Raw genomic sequence first — 21098 nt, forward strand, 5'->3', positions numbered from 1 at the left:
AATTACTCAAATGCTTTTTTTCTCCTCTTTTTTTGGGGGGGGGCGGGGGGGTTCAGGAACATTGATCTGCAATGTTGAGAGGAACTTTGTAATTTATAAACTGTATAGTTCATCTTCATACACAAAAAAATAAAAAGATGTCATCAGACAATTGGGAGGCACATATAAGACTGAGAAAAAAAATATGTTTTAGTGAACAAACAGTGGTGGAACACGAGGTAAAAAAAAACCATCATCAGGATTAATCTTAGAAACTACTGCAGCCTGAAGCGTTAATAGTAGCTGAGACAGGGACTTGGGAGGGGAGCAAGGTTACTGTGTTGATTGGTGTATTGCTGACAGGTGTGTGCAGAGCGGGGAGCGGTGACGAGCTGATTGATGTCAGGTGCGTAGGTAGACTGGGCCCCAGGTTGACGTAAGGACGGGAAACACACACATACACACCTGAACACACTGAGAGACTTTCAGGGGACCATGGAAACCGAGAGACAACTGGGAACCAGGAGAAAGGAGACGCAGGAGACACTGGGAAACGAGCGTGACAGATACCCATTGTGCAGAAGAATTCCCCCCTGTGCAATACTATTTGATATCAGAATATTGGTTTATTATTGCTGACGCATTAATGTGTCTACGCTCAGCTATATTGCATTCTGTTAAGTAGTTTGTTCTATACAAAATAGTCTGATTTATTAAATAATAATGTATGAATTCTATGTGAGTAATTTGATTTTGGTATTTTGTTTTTTTCTTTACTAGTAAAGTAAACAGTAAAAAGTAGGAGGAAATAGAAATACTAATGTCCCTCAAATTGTACATTACTGCAGTAAATCTATTTTACCACCATGTATCTCCTACCCAAACCGATCTGTTAACAAAGATAAAATAATAATTCAATAATATGGTGTATCAAAAGAAGTAGACTTTGATGAAAGCGGTTTTCCTCATGAATTCAAAATATTTTTCTTATATTCTTGAGTGGTAATTTGTCCTCGCTATACAACAAATAAAAAGAAAACTTTTAGGGTCAGTGGTGGAAGAAGTAGTAAGATCTTTAACTTAAGTAAAAGTACCAATACAACAACGTAAAAGTCTACGTTAAAGTGTACTTAAAGGTACTTTACATGGTTAAAACAAAAAAACATTAAAAACACTAAAGACGTAGTAAAAGCAATAACAATAATCTACGGTGCATTAAAAAAGTATTCAGACCTCGATGTTTTATTATGTTGCAGCCTTTACTGAACTTGTTGAAATTAATTGTTCCTTCGATAATCTACACTCCCCACAGTGACGAGTGAAAACAGTATTTAAGAAATATTTGCCAAGTTGTGAGAAAGGAAAAAAAACTGAAATATCACATTTATATAAGTAATCAGACCCGTTTTTCTTCATCTTGATAATAATAAGTCAAGGGACCAAATGCGTATTATGTTAAATATCTAAAGCAAACAAGTATTTAGTGGCGACAGTGTGAGCTTTAAAATCCAGCCCGAGAAGGACTTAAATTAAAGGTTAAGTCTGTGTCTCCTGAGTTTAACTTCAAACGTCATATCTGAGTCTGCCACTAGAGGTCAGCAGTAACCACATTCAGCTCTTTGTCCCTTTCATCATCAGGTTTTAAGTCAGATTGCGGACAGATTGATTGATTTGTATAACATCCTACTTGTTTGTGGTGTGGACATCAGTCAACCAATGCACATTGTTTCAGATTACATTTGTAGTTATTATTAGTAGATATTTTTGGTATTTACTGAGTATTTTATTGTATTCCAGATCGTAGCTTACAGGGACATCAAGAGTACATTTTGTGGTTGGGTGATGTGTGTTTTTATTTTTCTCCTTTCATTTTACAGACATACACAGACAGTTCTAGCTGCTATCTTTTACTTGTATTTTTTTTTTTTGCCTCGTCTTTTGCTGAAGAAGCAAAATGTTTTTCAGCTAAACTTTACTCAACCAATCAGAAGGTATCATTAATTCAACGCAGGTTTAGCTCTGCAATGTAAGACGGGAACTTTGGCAAACTGGGCATTCAAGTTGATGAAAAATAATATAATGCAGGGAAAGTGATTAAAATGTCTGAAACATTTTTAAAGGGTTTCTGGATAGATTCTTCTCTTTTAATAGTGTTTGTGTTTGCCCCTCCCTGCAGAGGGAGTTGGTTAGGATGTGTGTTGGCATCGACTCTTCTTTGATGGTCCATGCCAACAACTGTTTTTCACAGTGTGCTTTACAGGTATTACACCACCATGGCTATGATAACTTAAATAATCATATATCACACATTCACCTTAAGACTTAAATCTTAGATCCATGTTTCCTTTAAAAAGTACATTGAGATAAGCCTTCCACAAGACCCTCTTCATACCTGCAGGATTAAACCGCTCATCATAGCTTAAGGCCAGCTTTTATTGGCAGAAATGCAGCCTTTGGCTCACTTAAAAAAAAAAGCCGTTGACGATATGAAAGAGACAGTTAGATGTGAGAAGAAAATGTCAACAAAAGACCTGAATCAGAAAACAGTTTTTATTAGTGCCTCCTAATAACTGTTAAAGTTGTTTAGCCTGCTTTATAAAGAGCATTTAGTTGAATTTACATGCACTACAAACCTTTTATGAGTCAGAGACACCACACAGATGTGTATTCAATTGAAAAATAGAGTTTATTGAGTTCTGCTTGAAGCTTGGATAGGCTTTCCTTGGTCAGGCAGACATTTAGGCAATTTACAGAAATCATTTATTTGAAAGTAGTAATAAGCAGCCACAAAGCTTAAAAAAGTAAAAACATGAAATAAATAATCATATGAATACATCCAAACAAAAGACATATAAAGTTGTGAAATAATCCAATATTTGTCCCCAATTTGCATTTTGATAAATAATATTACTTTTACGTCTGTCAATCAAGACACACTATGACAAGTGACATAAAATAAAACTCTTGGGAAAATACTGTGTAATTTTTCGAGAAGAATTAAAAGAAAATTCACAATACTGCGCTGAGTTTAGCAGATATAATAGTTCGCATGTTCAACTTCTGAGTTTAGCGTGTTAATGTGCAACATGTAGCTAACTAGCCCAAAACACAAAGTACTACTGAGGATGACGCAAGATGAAAGACATCATCCAATTAATCAGAGTGATTACAATTCATCCTCTGGGGACCATGAATGTCTGAATCCTATAAAAGTATATATACAAAGTGGATGTGGTCTAAGACTCCGGTTTTGAAGTCTTTTAGTTTGGCATTTTGGCCGTCGCCATCTTGGTTTTTTTTTGCAACTAGAAGTGACACGAGGGGGTGGAGCTAAGTAGAACTAAACGCTGAGTCAGACATTTTTAGGCGACCAAATTGTTACAGTTAACCTTCTCTAACTGAAAACACACTTAAAGGGGAAATTGATGACAAAAAAACAAGAACAACTTCCAGACCAGACAAAGCAATGCCAGCGACCGGTCAATCACAAGGTAGCCCCGCCCTAAAGCATACTTTATGGTCTGTTTGACTCTAAATGGGACCATCATTTCCTAAATGAACATATGTACTGAAGAAGACTTGAAACTAGAGATTGAGATCATAAACTCATGTTGACAATGTTTATTGATAAATCAAGTCAACAGTTATATAAATCAAGTGAGAAGTCGGGTCATTCTCTCATAGACTTACTATACAATCTGACTTCTTTTTGCAACCAGAGAAATCGCCCGGTTACGGTTGGCTATTCGAGAAAAAGCAAGTTTAAATAACTTTGTATCGGCCTTCTTTTAGACCTGGATGCTGCCTGGAAGCAAATTTTATGATTGCTGTCAAGATCTTTCACTCCACCCAAAGTTGTAGTACGACCATTAAAGCCATTAAATTATGTTTACAATTTCATGGTTTCGTCATTTTTGTCTGTATTTATTTAGATGAGTATTTATTTCATGTTTATTTATTTTACTGAACATTGTGGATCTCTCTAATAAAACATCCACAACATAAAATGCAATATACAGCAATACAAAAATTTTTTTTTTTTTAAACATAAAAGTGTACAGCGTGAAACATAAAGCAAGGTGCGTCCCTCCTTACCAAGTCACACCTTTTAAAAAAACAAAACAATTTATGGGTGTTTGATAATAGTTTTTCCCTCTTGGGACCCAACCAGATCCAGCAAACTGTCAAAAGTCTCCCTCTTTTGTACGTTTCAGATGAGAGAAAAGATGGTTGGTGGATTACAGGCTGGCTGACTTGTGTGTTTAGCACAGCCATGACCAAACCCCAAGAAGAAGCCAAATGTTCCCAACCAACTGTGGGAGGAAAACTGTCTCCAAGTCAAACAGAGTCAAGGCGAGCGAAAACAAAAAAACACAAAGCAAATGTAGCTGTGGGCGTTTTCCTGAAGTACGTAAGCAGCAATCAGTTCTAACTGTTTGCTGTGGTGAGGATCATTTAGAATTACATTACGGAAAGAATATATTAAATACATTTTTTTTATTATTTTTTTTTATTTTTTTTTATGGTGGTGGTGGTTTTCGTTCTGCAGCAGAAAATAAAGCTTCATCGTTGTGTCTCTTTCGGCACGGACGAGCCTTCAAGCAGCAGCCGTTGCCTCAGTGCTGGCAGTTGAAGTGTGTGCCATCGGGGTCGGTCAGTGCACGCGTTTACTGTCACCTTTTCATCTCCGGATCAGGTGTTCAAGTGCATGGCGAGACAGTGGGTCCTTTTTAGTTTTTGCACATTTCCATCTCCTCCTCCTCCTCCTCCTTCTCCCACTATGCTGCCGCCTCATACTGGGTGAACAAACTGGTACACCAGTCTCTGGGACACGTCAGGCTTGCGGATGATGCCCTTCTTGTAGTATTGACGTATGGAGCGGCTCAGCTTGTCATAGTTCATGGCAGGTCGGTTCTTTCTGAGTCCCCACAGCCTCGCGACGTGGGCCGAGTCTTCGATTTTAAAAATACCTGGTTGGGAATCACAAGAGATATATATACGACGTTTGTAACGAGGCACCGCAAAGGGAACTTGACATGCACACTTATTTTATTTTAAACAGTTGAGAGTCTCTTTAAGGTCCAATGTGACCTGTTTACGAAGGCAGCGTTACATTTATCTTTTAAATAATATATTAGAATTTATTAACATGTTGTTAGTGTTAGTGTGTTTTTTCTCAGCTGAAGCCTTGAACGTGTTTTATAAATCAAGTGAAGTGTAAGCATTAATAGGAGTTTAGGCGTCAGAGATTAGGAAGTTTCAGTTAAAGTCTGAAAAACATTTAATTCATTAATTCATTAATTAACAAGTGTAAGCAAATGAATTGTCAGTTATCGTGTGAGCAATGAAAGCACTATACAAATATGTTGAGGTTCAAGCTCCTGTCAGTTGAGTAAGCTGAACACAGTTGAAATACTAAAATTAAAATAAATACAATAATGAATATATATGAGATTACTGTCATTTTATGTCATTTTATGTTTTCCCTTTCCATTCCAACGTGCATCCTGAAATTAAAATGAAGCAATACAATTCCCAAAGTGAAACTTCAGAGTACTTCCCGATACTGTAGCCTTAAAAAAACAACAACAAACAACAAAATAAAAATACCTTTTTCTTTATTGAGCCAGCGAATGCAGCGTCCGTAGTTGTGAGGTTTACGCAGGAGCTCTCTGAGGAACTGCCACAGATGAATGGGCTGACCGGAACAAGACGAATCGGCCTCGGACCAAAGATCCTCGCCGCCTGAACGACACACAAAAAAAACAACATCCGAAATTTAAGGCCACGGCGTAGTGAATGTCAGAGAAAGACACACATAGAGGTCCCGAGGCCCAAAGGATGGCGAGGCGAGGTCCAAACTAACCAAACTCATTTAGCCGGGGGTTGATATGCACGAAAAAGCCCAAATCAAAGTAAATTGTTCAGTGGTAAATGTGTATATATTGTCCAAATAAATGCATTTTATTGTGAGGAAACCAAAACCTACCGGTAGTTTTTGTCTCTTCAACTGAACACCTTTCCTTCATCCAGACAGCTGTAGAGAAAAAAAGAGACATTTAAGTTAAAAAAAAAAAAGAAAAAAAATTTGACTTTGAATTAATTAATAATTTGTATACCTGTTTACTCTTTCCACTATGTTATTATACAGATTATAAAGCCGGTTCACAAACACACAAAGACGCGCTCAAGCGGCCAAACGTAACATTCACGTTAAATAAATATCACACACTTGACTTCCATATGTCCAGGTGTGCGTGCAGCGTGTCTCCGCACTGCGGCGAGCGCTGGCGAAACTCCTCCTCGCTCATCGCACACAGGTCCTTTCCCGTCAGGTCCTGGAAGGCCTTTCCTGCGTGGGGCAACCGGTACAGGTGTTCGGTCCACAGCAGCCACTTCTGGACGTTCCCCGTGTTCCACTCTATAGGGTCTACAGGGGGGGGGGGGGGAAACACACAGAGCACGGTGGGGGAAAAGGGTTAGAGAACGACCCGGGTGTGAGGTTATTCATCCAAGTCATATTGAGTCAAGGTACGTTTGTGTGCGTGTTGTGTTCCGCTACATTTACACATTATATATGTACTGAAACCACAAGGTAATCACCCTTTTATGCCAGCGCAACTCTAATCAGTAGATGCTTTATGACAGCCACGAATGCCTTACAATACATAATGCTTCCTCTGTTTGCTTTTTGCAAGCGGCAGAGAGACCTCGCCCTTAAGACTGAGTACACTGGCAGGGGAGAAACATCACTGTCACAATCCAGGAGAAGTCATGCAAATGTCAGGATTAAACAGATCCTGGAGCAGGCAACCATCGGCTTTGCTTCAGTACGGATGTGATCTTAAGAGGCCTGTTGTGTTGTCTCGGCTAGCCGCGCAGATATGTATTGGTTTTGGGGGCAAGATCCAGTAGCTTAAGTTGAATCAATATCCCTTTACTTGCAAATAACGGGCTTTTTTTTCTCCTTTCTTTGGCATGAAAAATGATGTGTACTCTCTTAAAGATTTATTTCTCTTCCAGTGATATGGTAAGTACTATAATACCCCTCCTCAGGAGTGACGAACTGCAGTAGCAGGTGTGTTGGAAGACAGCCTACCTGCGGTGATATTGAGCAGTTTGCAGGCAGTTTCAATGTCCTTCAGCACTTCTCCCACCACCATGCTCTGCACCTGCTCCAGAGACCGCTCCTCCTCTTGACCCTCCAGCCCAGGAGAGAGTCCCTGTTCCTGGCTATCAATGACGGGGCACTGCTCTGGTTCATCCTCGGGCTCCAAGCGAGTCATGGGTGCAGCCAGCGCCGGGGAGGCCTCTGATACTTTCACCAGCCAGGTGGAGTCTTCGGTGAGGAGCATGTCGAAGCAGGACAGGTAGAGGCCCGGCACGCCTGGTTTGGTGTCCCCGAGGTCCCAGGGTTCTGCAGAGCCTCGGTTTCGCTCCAGGAGGTCGAGGGAGTCCTCTGTCATCCCGATCCGGGACCCGTACACTGTGCCTTCCGATAAACCGCCCACTGGATGTGACATAACTGGTACCTGGAGACAAGAAAACACAACATTAATCTCTCTATTTCTAACCTGCACATGAACTGAGAGCCGCGTGAAATCAAAAAGAAAATCGACCGATCTGCATGCGACACATACGCATTTCCAAGGGTGGGAGAATAGGTTTTCAAATGTATAGAAACGGCATTTAAAATCTGCAGTCAAAAAGACACTACCTTCTCAGACAGCTAGACCAGCAATTGTTTTAGTGTCCTAATAAACTCCATCAGAGCAGCTGCAGGCTAGAGAGTGATGAGCAGAACTGAGTTGAGGCCCGGCTGCTCGATGCTCTATAAGAACCCTGAGCCTGATGGAGATACTGGGGAAGTGACCCTTTCAAGAGAGTTAAAACACACACAGCGCTGACAAGGCATGGGGCAAAATGGATTTGACTGAGTCTCTTATTTGTGGGTCAGTGGCCCAGAATGGCTGATGCGTCTGGTGGGGGGTGGGGGTGGGGGGGGGGGGGGGGGGGGGGGGGGACTTGTATTGAGACCCTGAAGCAGCTCCGGCCGCCTGCCTCGGCTTTCAAGGTGCCGTCTCCTCGCAGCCTTCTGTCTCCACTGTCAGCTGGAGTTTTTTTAATCAAGTTAGATAATGAGAGCGCGTCCGCCAGAAAAAAAAAAAAACCTGTATGTTTGAACATGTGTTCAAGATTTATGAAGACCCCCCCCCCCCCCTGAAGATATAGCTGGAAATTGCCACGATAAGCGTCCGTTTATGGACGTCAGCTGTATAGCAAACCGGTGTTGTAATCTCAGGGCGAACTCGCATTAAATGGCACCCCGTGATGTTTACCTGCCACAGCTGGCACATGGGAAGGCGCACTGCTGGCACACACCCGGGTATCAGGAAGTGGGCTCCCACGGGCCACATGTTCGAGGAGGGCGACGGCTTTTATTTGTCAAGACACGGCAATGAAATTGAATGTGTCGTAAAAAAAAAAAAAAAGGATTGTTTTCCAAATCGACACATTTACCAAAACTTCCTCAAAAGTGAAATGAAGTTATCTGCCCTGCTGCCCCCTAAAACAGATTACCCTCCCAGACTTTGGTCCCCCCCCCCCCCCCCCGCTGTAAAACCTCCTACCCCGGCTTCCTTTTATCTCCAAATTCCTCGTAAACTAGAACCCCGCACTCCCTTTCACTCCACCAGGAGTCAGATTAAAAGCCACTGGTATCCCAGGACGGCTGCTTCGCGTCCACTGTGGCAGCTTGCGCTAAATCCATTAGCAAAGCAAATTTAGCCATATTACCTTCTTCCAAAAGGAAGAGGGAGCACAATAAAAAGACACAAACACACACACACACACACACACACACACACACACACACACACACCCCGCAGAGAGGGATTAAGATCCTGACTGATCTCTAAATGAGTTTGGTCAAATCGCTGATATTCATTTCAAGAGCATTAGAGTTCGCTCCATTTACTCGGCAAAGTCACCCTTTGACACCGATGGAGACGGACTCCCTCCCTGGGAACCCTATTTCTCACACATGCTTGGTCCCATTTAAACACGGCGAGGGGTGGTTATTTGAAGTGGGTATCCTCACCTTGGAAGGTTTTTTTTTTTTCTTTTAGAAAAAAATAAAATAAAAAAACGAGGAACAAGTCAGGAAACATCTGCTTTAAATTGAGTAGGAGAGTTAGTGATGCCTTCCAAACAACTCTCTTGAAGTGAGAAGTGGTTCGAAGTTTGCAGACCAATACGACTAATCGAGCCTGAAGCCCATTTATCACTGTTGCTGAAACGGGTTTTTTTTGTGACAGCCAGTCGACTGAAGTGTTTAGATTAAAGTTAATGAGTAGTGATTAAAACAAGCACGAGCCTGTTTAACCCTAGATGATTCAGTCTGAGGCGAGAAGAAAAAGAAAAAGGTCATGTGTGAGATTTGGGATCATCTATCTAATAGCAAACAGTTGAGCTCCTCGGGCTCGTCACAACATTTCAAATGTCTTGCTGTTGGTCTGTGGTGGACGATATCACTGGATCCCACGTGACACTCTCTGAATGATTTAGCCCATGATCAACCAATCAGGTGGAACCCCTGGTTGACATTAATAGGATGGTAAACCTGAAATGAGCATTAGCTAAAGAGACTCATTTGCATTTAGGAAGGGGGGTGAGGGGTTAATCTCAATACTTCTTTCTTCATTGTTTGGTCCTGGTTTTTTCAAAATACAAATAATTGATCATTTAGGCACTATTTTTATTAATTTTTTTGCCTAATTCTTTATCACTTTTTATATTTTCCAATATCATGAAAAGCAGCTTTAATCAATATCTTTCCATTAACGGTGTATCGCATATAAAAAATAAAATCAAGTGGGGGAATTTAAAGAAAAGAAAGCTCAGTGTTGTTTGAGTGGAGTCAAAGTTGTTTGTCCAGCCACGCTTGACTGATTACCACATGAGCGTTAAAAGGGAGACTTTTTCTTTTCCTTGTTATTAACTTGGATCGACTAAGGAAGTCATTGTTCCCGGGGCACAAAAGGGGAAAACCCGACTGCGTTATGACTATTGCTGGGAAGAAAGTGTGCAGGCTTGAGATCTGGATCTGTGGATCTGTTGCCTGAGACCCTTTTTTTTTTTTTATGGCAGCAGTGACAAGTGCAGGTGCTCTGTTCACAATATAAACTAGCTTTATAGTGGTCTATTTTAGGTCAAGGTTGTTACTTGTTTTATGAATTGCAAATAATGTGGCTTCTATTCTTTATCGCTATTTACAATATTAGTCTCTCCAGTCCCCATCTCTAAAACTCAATTGATATTTTATTTCTAACTTTTTCTATATTTTCTATGTATCATCTGCTGTGTTTTTGGCACTCGGTGATGATTCATTTCTGCTGATAGTCAGGGGCACTGGCATTGTGCCAGTATCCTACGAACCAGTGCAAAAACAAAAGAAGCTTTTTGCTGTTGGTGAAGATGAATTTTTGACAGAGGGCTGTATTCACAGTTAGTGATGCCGATGATAAACTTCACGCGGCCGAGATTGGAACTAGAGATTTGGAGGTCTACCACGGACGGATGGAGAAATGAACCTGTCACCTGATAGTGAAGATATGGACTCACCGTGAGGCCTAAGGCTTGTGCTCACGCAGCTGGATTTAATCTGCTGAGTGTCAGAAGATCAAAAAGAGCACGGTTTTATTGGGAGTTTTTTTTTTAAACGCTTTATCCGACATAATCGGCAGCTGCTTTAAAAAGTGACATACAAAACCCAGTTAGAGCTAACAGCAGCGTGATAATGTGTGTAGATGAATGGGACTCACTTCATGTCTAGCCTTATGGTCTAATAGTGCACGCTGACACAAGTCAGTTTTAATATATTTTCTATTATAAAATGTCACAACAAACAGCAAAATTGACAGTTGAACCAAATAAATCATGATGTGCATGAAGAAATGTGACTTTAACGTCCACTGAAAAGAGAAACATACACATTCCTCCGATTAATGAAACAAACATGAACGTCATATTTCATCACGCTTTTCTTACTCATAATTTGTGTATATATATATATATATATATATATATATATATACAAAAATTATGAGTAAGAAAAGCGTGATGAAATATGACATTTATGTTTGTTTCATTAATTATTATATATATACTTATATATATTATATAATATATATATATTTATTTGTATATATATGTTTGGGCTTCCATGGTGTGTTAGTAAAACATAAAGTAAAGCCCCCCCTCCCTCAGTCTGTTATTGAGTCACAGCAGCTTAACCTCAGAGTTATGCTGCTGAGTAATGATAAAGATCAGCTTGACATAATAGATCAGAGTGAGAGGGGAAAAAGAGACCTGCATTACAGTTCTGTGTTTGTAGTTTACACTTATTAGAGTCGTGTCTTGGGAGATCCGTCGTGTTTAATTTACACCTCCAAATCTCAATTTAATCCGCCTGACAGCAGTGAACTGTTTATTTTAAAATTTGCCAGTTTATCGTTGTGGTTTCTGGGCATCAAACCACCAGACACCTATTATCTGACCACATTTTGACACAAATTCCATATGTACAGAAACAGGAAAAACAGGTGAGCGTGACAAAGATTCTGCAAACACAAAGAAAACTAAACAGAAAGGATTAGGTAAAATATTAAGATAAACAGCTTTTATGTCCACGTCAATTGTCTTGTGTTGGTTCTAATCCATTTTCCACATCGTGGGCAAGAAAGTTGTACAATTCTGTCAACAAATCTGATTATTAATATTATTTTTTAACTGACCTCCAAAGTTTTTTTTAAGTGTGTACAATCATAAATGAATAAACACAGACGATTTTAAATTGCACAGAAGATGCCCTTTGTGTTCTCTGAAAGATGCAACGACGACTATGCGAAGCGGCGTCTTCTTACCGAGGCGAAGATGCTCCGATGGACGGAGGCGGCGACTTGACTGGAAGATAAAAGATGAGCTGCAGCTCTCGTCCTGTTGAAGGATGAAGGATGGCCTTTGGTCCCCGTTTGCAGACCGACGCTCAGCTCAGACGGGACGCCCGGGCGCTACCTGCAGGACAGAGGTGCAGTGTGGCGGTGGGCACCACTTCAATCTGTTTCCCCTCCACCCCCCCACACACACCCCCCGACCCTCCACAGTGAGTGTTGCAGAGGCCCCCCCAGCCTCAAGGCCACAGACCCTCCCTTGCTCTTTGGTGGATTCCAACTTAAACTGAAAGTCACAGCCTAAAGCTCAACTGCAAACTAAACTTCAAGTGAAAGCACCTGCTGGGGGTGTGTACAAAGTGAAAAGAAGCAAGTGACTCAGTGAGCGGGTGCAAAGGAATTCCAGTTACCATTGACTGCAATTTATATTTATAGGCCAGTCGTGTTTACTTTGTGTGTGTGTGTTGTGTGCGTGTGTTTGTGTGTGTCTTAAGTTCCTTGCAGCTTAGACTCAGACCTCCTCAAACACTACTAGTTGACCTCATTGGTGACAGACAATTCAAGATAAGAGACTTTTTTATGTCTATAAAAAAAATCTCAAATTTGAAGTAGATTCACTCGACTCCAGTATTTACATTTACAACATCACAATATTTGAGGGGAATATTCTACTTTTTACTCACCTATATATATTTGACAGCTGATTCGCCTATTTCAAAGAATACTATTTGACACTTAAAAAGCATACTGCTTATGAAATACATTACATTATTAAAGATTAAACAAGTGGTTCCCACACAAAAAGTCCATGAGTTCAGATGATGTTGATTCTGATGATGTCTATGACATTTTTTGGTTCAATTTAATTTTAATTTAATGTTAATTTTATTTAAAAAAAAAAATTTTTAAATCTCACAACGCTTTAGGTTTGTGTGGTGACCCTTCGGAAGGGCCCGACCCCCAGGTGGCGAACCACTGCATCCGAATTTCAAATCTAATAATGAAATACATAATGATATATCAACCACAGGGGCCATTTTTGTTATGTACAACAAGTATTTTTTTAAAACTTTTTATACTTTATACTTTGAGTACAATTCACTGACAATACTTTGAGAAACAACATGCCACATTCTATGCAGTGGAGTAACGTCTACCTGAGCAGAGAATGAATGAATGAGCTTCTCCTTGACGTAGCCCAGCCACCATGCTCTTAGTGCACGGTGCATGTTAGTGCATGTTAGTGCATGTCAGAGTGCCCCCGACTGGCTAGCTCACGGCCGCCGCTCTGCACGGCTCCGGTGGTTACAGTTGACACAGATAAACACTTTTAGCTCCGTCAGCATAGTTTGTATTGTTAGCGCCGTTAGCACCGTTAGCTATGAGCCACCGGCTCAGGCGTATCCATGTTGAGAGCCGTTGAGTGGCAATCAAAATACTCTCAATCTCGTATCTCGCACTATCTTAAGTAGGATTTTGAATGCAGCTTTACCTTTTTATTCTACATGTATTGGATCTTTACACTGTGGAATTGATACTTTGAGTTTTTACATTCTCATACCTGCCTGGATGTCACTGCAGGTCCTGGTTTCACAGAGACCCTCAGGTGACCTACAGTGACGAAAAATAAATAGCTAATGATTCATCTTAGACAATATTTGAAAAACTTCAGCTCCCAAGCTATTAATATTTAATTAGAAAACTTGGATTAGCACTAGCTCTAAAATAAAAATATGAACACGTGGTTAAAGCCCTTTCATATATATACGTTCAAATACATTCACATATTTTCAAGTCTGTCTTAAAACCAGTATACACAGGAGGAGAACTTAAAGCAAACACTCGGGCCTACGTTTTTTTAAATTTAAATTTCATCTTCATGATGAAACTTCTTCTCAGTACTGTGATGCACTTTTGTTACAATCACCTTTAGGCTAGATTAAGTTTGGTGACCTCGTGCAATTTCCAAAAGTGCTATAGCCAACTTCATATCTCTTTTATTTTCATTTCACCAGGATAAGCCACTCACCAGGGAATCCTACAGGTCCGGGCTCCTGATCAGCTGATGTGATCTCTGTGACCAGAAGAAGACACCTGTGTGGGTGTGCCATGCGTTTAATAGTGTAGCTGATGGAGGTGGAGATAATTCTAACTGCTTTATACTGCATAATGTTCATTACTCCATGCCAATGCATCATATGTCATAAGCCTAATTGTGTATTATATACATTTCAATTATAACCTACAAAATCCCCTCTTAAATGTTTAAAGTAAAGTAGCATGCAATTTAATTATTCAAATACAAGGGAAGTCAACCTCAAAATTGTACTTAGTTTAATATATAACTTGCATGTGTTAGTAGGCTATACAAATACCTCCTGTTGACTTAAATAGTAAGTAGATTCCATCCTTCATGGAGCAGCCTAGTCTCTGTGATCAGTCTGTTTAAACAGCCAAAAAACAATGTATGTATCCTTGTTAATGAGACATTAATTGGCAAAACATCATATTAATGTCTGCAGAGGCTGATAACAGTGTTTGTTCAGGTTTTAATGAAGTGTACTACTCATGCATGTCGACTTACGTCCTGCTGCTAATATTATGTTTTGAAATGATACTATATTGTTTGTTTGATAATGATTGTTAAAATGGTGTCTCAACTGTTTTTTCGAGTCAAAAATAAGGATAAGAATATGTTTTGAATTCAGATGTATCATCATCTCTATGACATACAGGCTACATCATAAAGTGACTCCGTTGGAGACGATGGGATGATAAGATTCTGCCTTATTTACAGTGGTTTCCCGGCAGCATTTCAGTTGCATGGGTCATTTCATAACTGACAATAACAATAAAACAAGCACATATGGTGAGATCTTTATCACTGCACAGTACTTTTAAATATGTACTCTTATACGGACAAAGAAAGTGTTGTCAACAACCCCGTCTCACCTCTGAAATGTTGAATATTTGCCTTTAATTAAGTGTATCGCACAGATGTGAGAACTGTGTATTTCTGTTTGAACTGCAGGTTTTAGAGAAGCCCTTTTGCCTAATTTAAGCCAGTTTGAACAATGTGGCTCCGTGAAAAGCGGAGAAAGAACAGGTGTTTGTAAAAAAAAAAAAAAGGCGTGTTATTAGCAAAACTGTGATAACCAACAACAATAACAGTACTTTAACACTACTGCACATCTAATCTCCCCAATTGTATCTTCTATTCGGTCCAGTTTGGGTTTGATATGGTTTGCTACACAGTCTGAATGGACTGATTGTGAGTAACTGGGAGTGCACGAACTGCGTCATGACTTCTTAGCAGCCACATGTTTGTAGACACACCAAATCAAACTGGGAGCGATGACAAACTCCTTTCATTGGACAGTCGAACCTGAACTTGTATGTATTTGTGCGTGCTTGTGCACGAAACCCTGCGTGTGTTTCATTTATACATACCGCGTATTTGTTTGTGAGGCGTGCTTACACACACACACACACACACAATCTGTATCTCATGACGTGGTACACTTTAATCGCCTTGTAATTAAAGCGGTAAATAATGACATATGTCTATGAGGGGAAAACTTCTGTTTGCTTTTTGGTTATTACTTACATCCAGTTCATCAATAAGATTTGCATGGCAGTTCCTTCAAGTGTTTGACCTTTACCTTTGGCTCTCGAACAACCCTCGCATGACTCAAAGATAACGAGCGAAGAGAAGAAACGGACTGGGTGTCAAATACGAAGCCACAATCGGCCCACTGTGATCGTGAAGTGAGTAACGCTTGTGCAGGTGTCCCTCCTGTAAACGTGTGTCAGCAAAGTCAATATTATATCGACTTTATTAAATAAGCTTTGTTGAGTGAATGGGAGTCGTATTGTCAGAATATGAGTATGAAGTGGGTGATAGTTGTCTGATTTATGACAGCTCCTCCAACTGTTTTTGGCAATAGTTCTTCGTCAGTTTGTCAAAATGGTTTCACCTTCATGTGGCATGATGCCCGTCGTGTCGATACATGAATACATGATTAATGAAACTTATCAACGACACTAATAACACTAATGATAACTGTGCATCTTGGGTAACGGAGGCCCTATTAAATGTCTCCCTCTTGAAAACAGACAAGAGAGGTTCAACTTTAACGTCGCTCCTCTCGAGGACAGTTTGAGATCGAGTTACCATCCACTTCAACAGCCGGTGCCGCTTGCCAGAGCACGGTGCCGCTTGGAAAACCGTTAGCGCTGCACAGACGTGCCTGGTCCTGCAGAGGTGAAGAAGAAAAAAAAAACACCAGATGTGAGGGCAAAGGAAACGGTAATGTTATGTAATAGAAGGCTATAGACATACGGGACATGCAGTGGTGGAAGTGTGTGGAGTTTTCATGCAGGTTTATATATACATACAGTATATATATATATATATATATATATATATATATATATGTGTGTGTTTGGAGTATATATATATATATATATATATATATATATATATATATATATATATATATATATATATATATACATATAAACCTGCATGAAAACTCGACACACTTTCACATACGGGACATGCAGTGGTGGAAGTGTGTGTGTGTGTATATATATATATAAAAATGCAGATTCATATATGCAGGTTATATATATATATACTCCACACACTTCCACCACTTCCACCACTGCATGTACAGTATGTCTATAGCCTTCTATATATATACATATATGGCTATAGACATGCAGTGGTGGAAGTGTGTGCATATATATAAAAACATATAGGAAGAGGTAGAAAGATTGACACATTACCAGAGATCGTCTTAAAGGTAAAGGCCCTCACACAACGGGAACTTGTTTCAACAAATTTGAAGACAATCTGCGTTTTGCAACAGCGGCATAATAATTCTTTCATCCATCAATTTTGACGTTTTTCAACTCGGAAAAACATCCGCCGTACCTACGCGATCACCGTATGTCAATGTGCATGCCCAAATGCGAACAAACGCCGATGTGAGAGTAAAACGAAACAATGAGCTGAAGGACGCTAAAACGCTCCATAAAGTGCAGGGTCGGGTTCCATATTCATGTCATGCGATACACCTTTAATGGAAAGATATTGATTAAAGCTGCCTTCATGATATTGGAAAATTAAAAAATGTAAAAAGTGATAAAGAATTAGCCTAAAAAAACAAATAGTGCCTAAATGATCAATTATTTGTAATTTGACATTGACCCGCTCTCAAGCCAGGACCAAACAATGAAGAAAGAAGTATTGAGATTAACCCCTCCCCCTCCTTCCTAAATGCAAATGAGTCTCTTTAGCTAATGCTCATTTCAGGTTTACCCTCCTATTAATGTCAACCAGGGGTTCCACCTGATTGGTTGATCATGGGCTAAATCATTCAGAGAGTGTCACGTGGGATCCAGTGATATTGTCCACCACAGACCAACAGCAAGAAACAACTTCCTAAATGCAAATCGACACGCTTTTGCGTCACCGTTGCTGTTTGAACAATGAAAGCTACAGTTTTAAATCATGATCCCAGGAGTCCAAGGAAGAGCTTTTTCCAACACAAACAAAATCCCCAAAGACAGAAACACCCTATTTTTTTTTTTTTTTTTCTCCAGAGAACAATTTGTTGGTTCCAAGCCCAGAGCAGCAAGCATGCAGCAACTGTATTCACCAACACAGAGAAGGGAGGACCCCCCTCCTGCCTCGGGGGTGGGAAAAGGGTGCATATTAAAGTTGTAACTGTCTCTGCAGGTGAACCGTGCTGGTGTCACCTGGTGTAACCCCTTTTTTTTTTGGGACTATATTAAGGTTCATTAGTTCTTTCGTGGAAAAAAACAAGGCGTTGTTCAAAAAAGCTTCCCACTTGTTTATGGAAACATGTCTCTGATGTGGTTTGTAGATTGCATGAAGACACCCGACAGTTTATAACTACTGCGAGAAGTAGAAGTTCGTCTACTTTTAGTAAATGTATTGATTATTGATAGTACAGTCCTATCAAATACATAGACAGTAGGACATGAACGTGACATTTGAGACAGAATGCATTACAAAAACAATTATTTTTACATTTTTAATTTCCTTTATTTTAAATTCTTAAATAAACATGTAAACATGTTTGCTGCTGCTTCACGTGAATTTCCCCTAAAAGAAAAAGTATGAATCTGGTTTCAGGATTATTGTATTACACACAAATATGGACCAGTTCAACTTTAAATACAGAAATAAAGCGTCTGAGGCACTTTAATTACTTTAGTATTTCTCTCTTGTGCAACTTTATACGTCCACTCTGCTACGTTTAAGACGGATCTGAATTGTAATTTTTAACTATGATTACCCAACAGCTGCCGTGAATATTTACCTTTGGAGATAAAGATTTCACAGACAAAACTTGGTCATGGTCTCATAACATATGTTTCCTTGCATAGAGGCTGTATATTGCGACTGACGAGTCCATGACGTTGTAAAACTTCGCACCTGGACCGGTTACAACATCAAGATTATTTTTTTTTTAAATGGGGACCCATTTTTTAAACATCATAATTCTTCTTTTAATTCTTCTTTACCCGCTTGAATGAGGAATTTTGTTTGTAATGCAGTATTATTCGACTGCATCAATGGATCCCAGCTTTTACTTGAGTATATGACCTCCCGCTGTTCACGACGAGCCACAGTATCCCCTCACAAAAATAAAAAAGTTTGGCACACGTTAGTCGTAGTTTATGACGCCCGCAGCGCTCCCCACCCAGACAAATAACACCTGCAATCTAATCACGTTCATACTTCCGAGGCAGAAGGAACTCCATCAACCAGATGGTGTATGACAACGCTGGGCGGCTTCCTGTCTCTGACCCCCCCCCCCCCTGTCTGAACCTCTTGACCTCCCGTCAGGCTCCCTCAGTACAGTTCAGACATCATGCAAATCGTGGGATTATTTGATTTAAAAGTGCTGATTTTGAGGAAGTGAAATCGACTATCACTGCTGCGTGTTTGGTGCTGTGCATTGCTGGGGGGCAAGAAAGTATACCGAGTTTCAGTGTTGACAGATAAAGATCAGCGGAAGAGATTTAAAAATTAAACAATACACTTAACCCCCCCCCCCAGTGTCTTACCCTTACCATTTTACTTTTTAATATTAAATCGCCTGTGAACATTACATATTTACCAGCAGTACAATGCTGATAAGCAGACGGATGTTCAGTCATTTATAGTTTGCTTTCCACCGTCCTCCTCTTGACACCTGTGTTTCATTCCTTCACTTTGCTCTCGAAGCCTGGAGCTAAAGGTCTGTTTGCCTTTGCAGAAATGATGGGTATAGTTATCCATCATTAACAAAACAAACCTGTTGACTCAAGCGCGATGAGAGATCTCGTATACGATGGAAGCGCTTGGAGAGCCCTCGCCGAAGCAAGAGTCAATATTTGTCCTCAGTTACCCTGTCACACGATGTCGACACAGGCCCCATTCAAATAATAGCCTCAGTGCTCTCCACCTGCATGAACACACAGACACACACACACACACACAGAGAGAGATACCATATGGCATTATTAATGTATGCACCTTCAGACTCATCCCATATGACCGCATTTGAAGAAGATAAAATGGTCAACTGACTTCATTTCGGAGCCATTTTCTTACTCGATATTTTAGTGTTTAGTCCTTCGCATTGCAGGAGGTGCACTCAAAAAGACCAACAGATGAATATTTTGTGCAAAATGCATTCATTTTGCATTTCAAAGGGCCCCGTTGGACCCTGAGAGATCCTTCACTGAAGAGAAGCTGTGTGCATGTAACAGATACGTTTGGTGACGCATTCTTTCTTTGGATATCGATGAATGTATAAAGAGTCTAGCATAATATTAGTGAACAAACAGAGGAATGTGAATATATGGTCATGTACTAATATTATTATTCTGTGGAAATGTTTTCGTCTGTCAGGACGAGAGATTAATATCAAACACTGTTTGCTTGGATAACTTTCAAAGAAGTTTGAATATCAGAAAAGAAAATGGCAGTTCCGTCTTTACATCATGCCAAAGACTTTGCTGCATATTCAACAACTGGTGTAGAAGTACACAATATTATTAGATCCTAAATAATAAACTAATCATAAGCATCATGGGTTAGTTTATGCCCACTGATGAGGAAACACCACATGAAGCAGATTTCCTCAAAATGTTCCTGCATTTCTTTTTTTCTACTAAAATAAAGTGGCCGTAAAACGGTCTTTAAAACATTGTCTTTCTTTAAATGTAAGAACCAAAATGTTTTTTTTCTTTTTCTCTCAGTCTTTTCGATACAGAAACTCACATTTTCATGTTTAGCGGGCTGCAGAATCTCCACAAGAGGGCGCTGTTCACTCACTTTCAGACCTATTATCTGCACCGTGAAGGCCGTTTCACCCGATTTATAGCATGCTAGCTGACATTTGCAACAACAATTCCTGTTCCTTTTGTCCCGTTTCACTGAGCACATACTCCCACAGGAGTAAGATACTGCCCACATGGATAAAGAGTGAGCCAATGGACACAAAAATCATTTTAATGGTATAAAATGTACAAATATAAAACTTAAAACACTTCACATACAACAAGGTGGCAGCAGCTAGCAGCTGTCAGGATGTATTTACAGGCACGGCTGCACTTAGCGCTGACGTTAGCATGCTGATGCTAATGTTTACCATGTGCAAAACTTGTTTAGTGGGTTATAATGCTAACATTTGCTTATTAGCATTGTTGTTGTTATTATTTGCTTATTAAACATACAGCTGAGGAAGATGGGAATGTCATTACATTTGCAGGTGTTTGTATAGACCGGACAAATGGATAAACTGGGCCATATATGAATATACGTATCAATAACAACATTCTTTTGCCAATCCATCGAGTAGATGTTGAAATATTTCACAGAATAAGTAAAAACTACGATCTAAAGGAAGTCACGGGATCACCAAATCAAACATCTGGATAACTGTCAGAGCAAACCGGCCCAGATGTGTATAAACATCTAACAACTAGGAGTCACAGGACGGACTCAAACTGCTGTGGACCAGCTGCAGCTTTTCAATTAGATGATATTGGTCGAGTCCGGCTTGTGAAATATAGGAAAAGACAACTGACTCATTGTTTGTGTTAATTTAATCATACAAATGCTTAATTATAGATACAGGAGAA

At 39.9% G+C, this 21098-nt stretch overlaps 1 protein-coding gene across 1 annotated transcript; it reads right to left on the minus strand.

Annotated features, from left to right (window-relative positions):
• Positions 1-3353: 3353 nt before the first annotated feature.
• On the minus strand, positions 3354-13995 carry LOC117730913 (SAM pointed domain-containing Ets transcription factor). The gene is made up of 7 exons (XM_034532975.1): positions 13960-13995; positions 11904-12054; positions 7079-7511; positions 6212-6409; positions 5969-6016; positions 5590-5724; positions 3354-4949 (listed from the first exon to the last, which is right to left on the minus strand). The coding sequence occupies exons 3-7, from the start codon at positions 7500-7502 to the stop codon at positions 4771-4773; spliced, it is 984 nt and encodes a 327-aa protein (XP_034388866.1). The 5' UTR covers positions 7503-7511; positions 11904-12054; positions 13960-13995; the 3' UTR covers positions 3354-4770.
• Positions 13996-21098: the final 7103 nt, after the last annotated feature.

The sequence above is a fragment of the Cyclopterus lumpus genome, chromosome 5, assembly GCF_009769545.1.
Source record: "Cyclopterus lumpus isolate fCycLum1 chromosome 5, fCycLum1.pri, whole genome shotgun sequence".
NCBI lineage: Eukaryota > Metazoa > Chordata > Actinopteri > Perciformes > Cyclopteridae > Cyclopterus > Cyclopterus lumpus.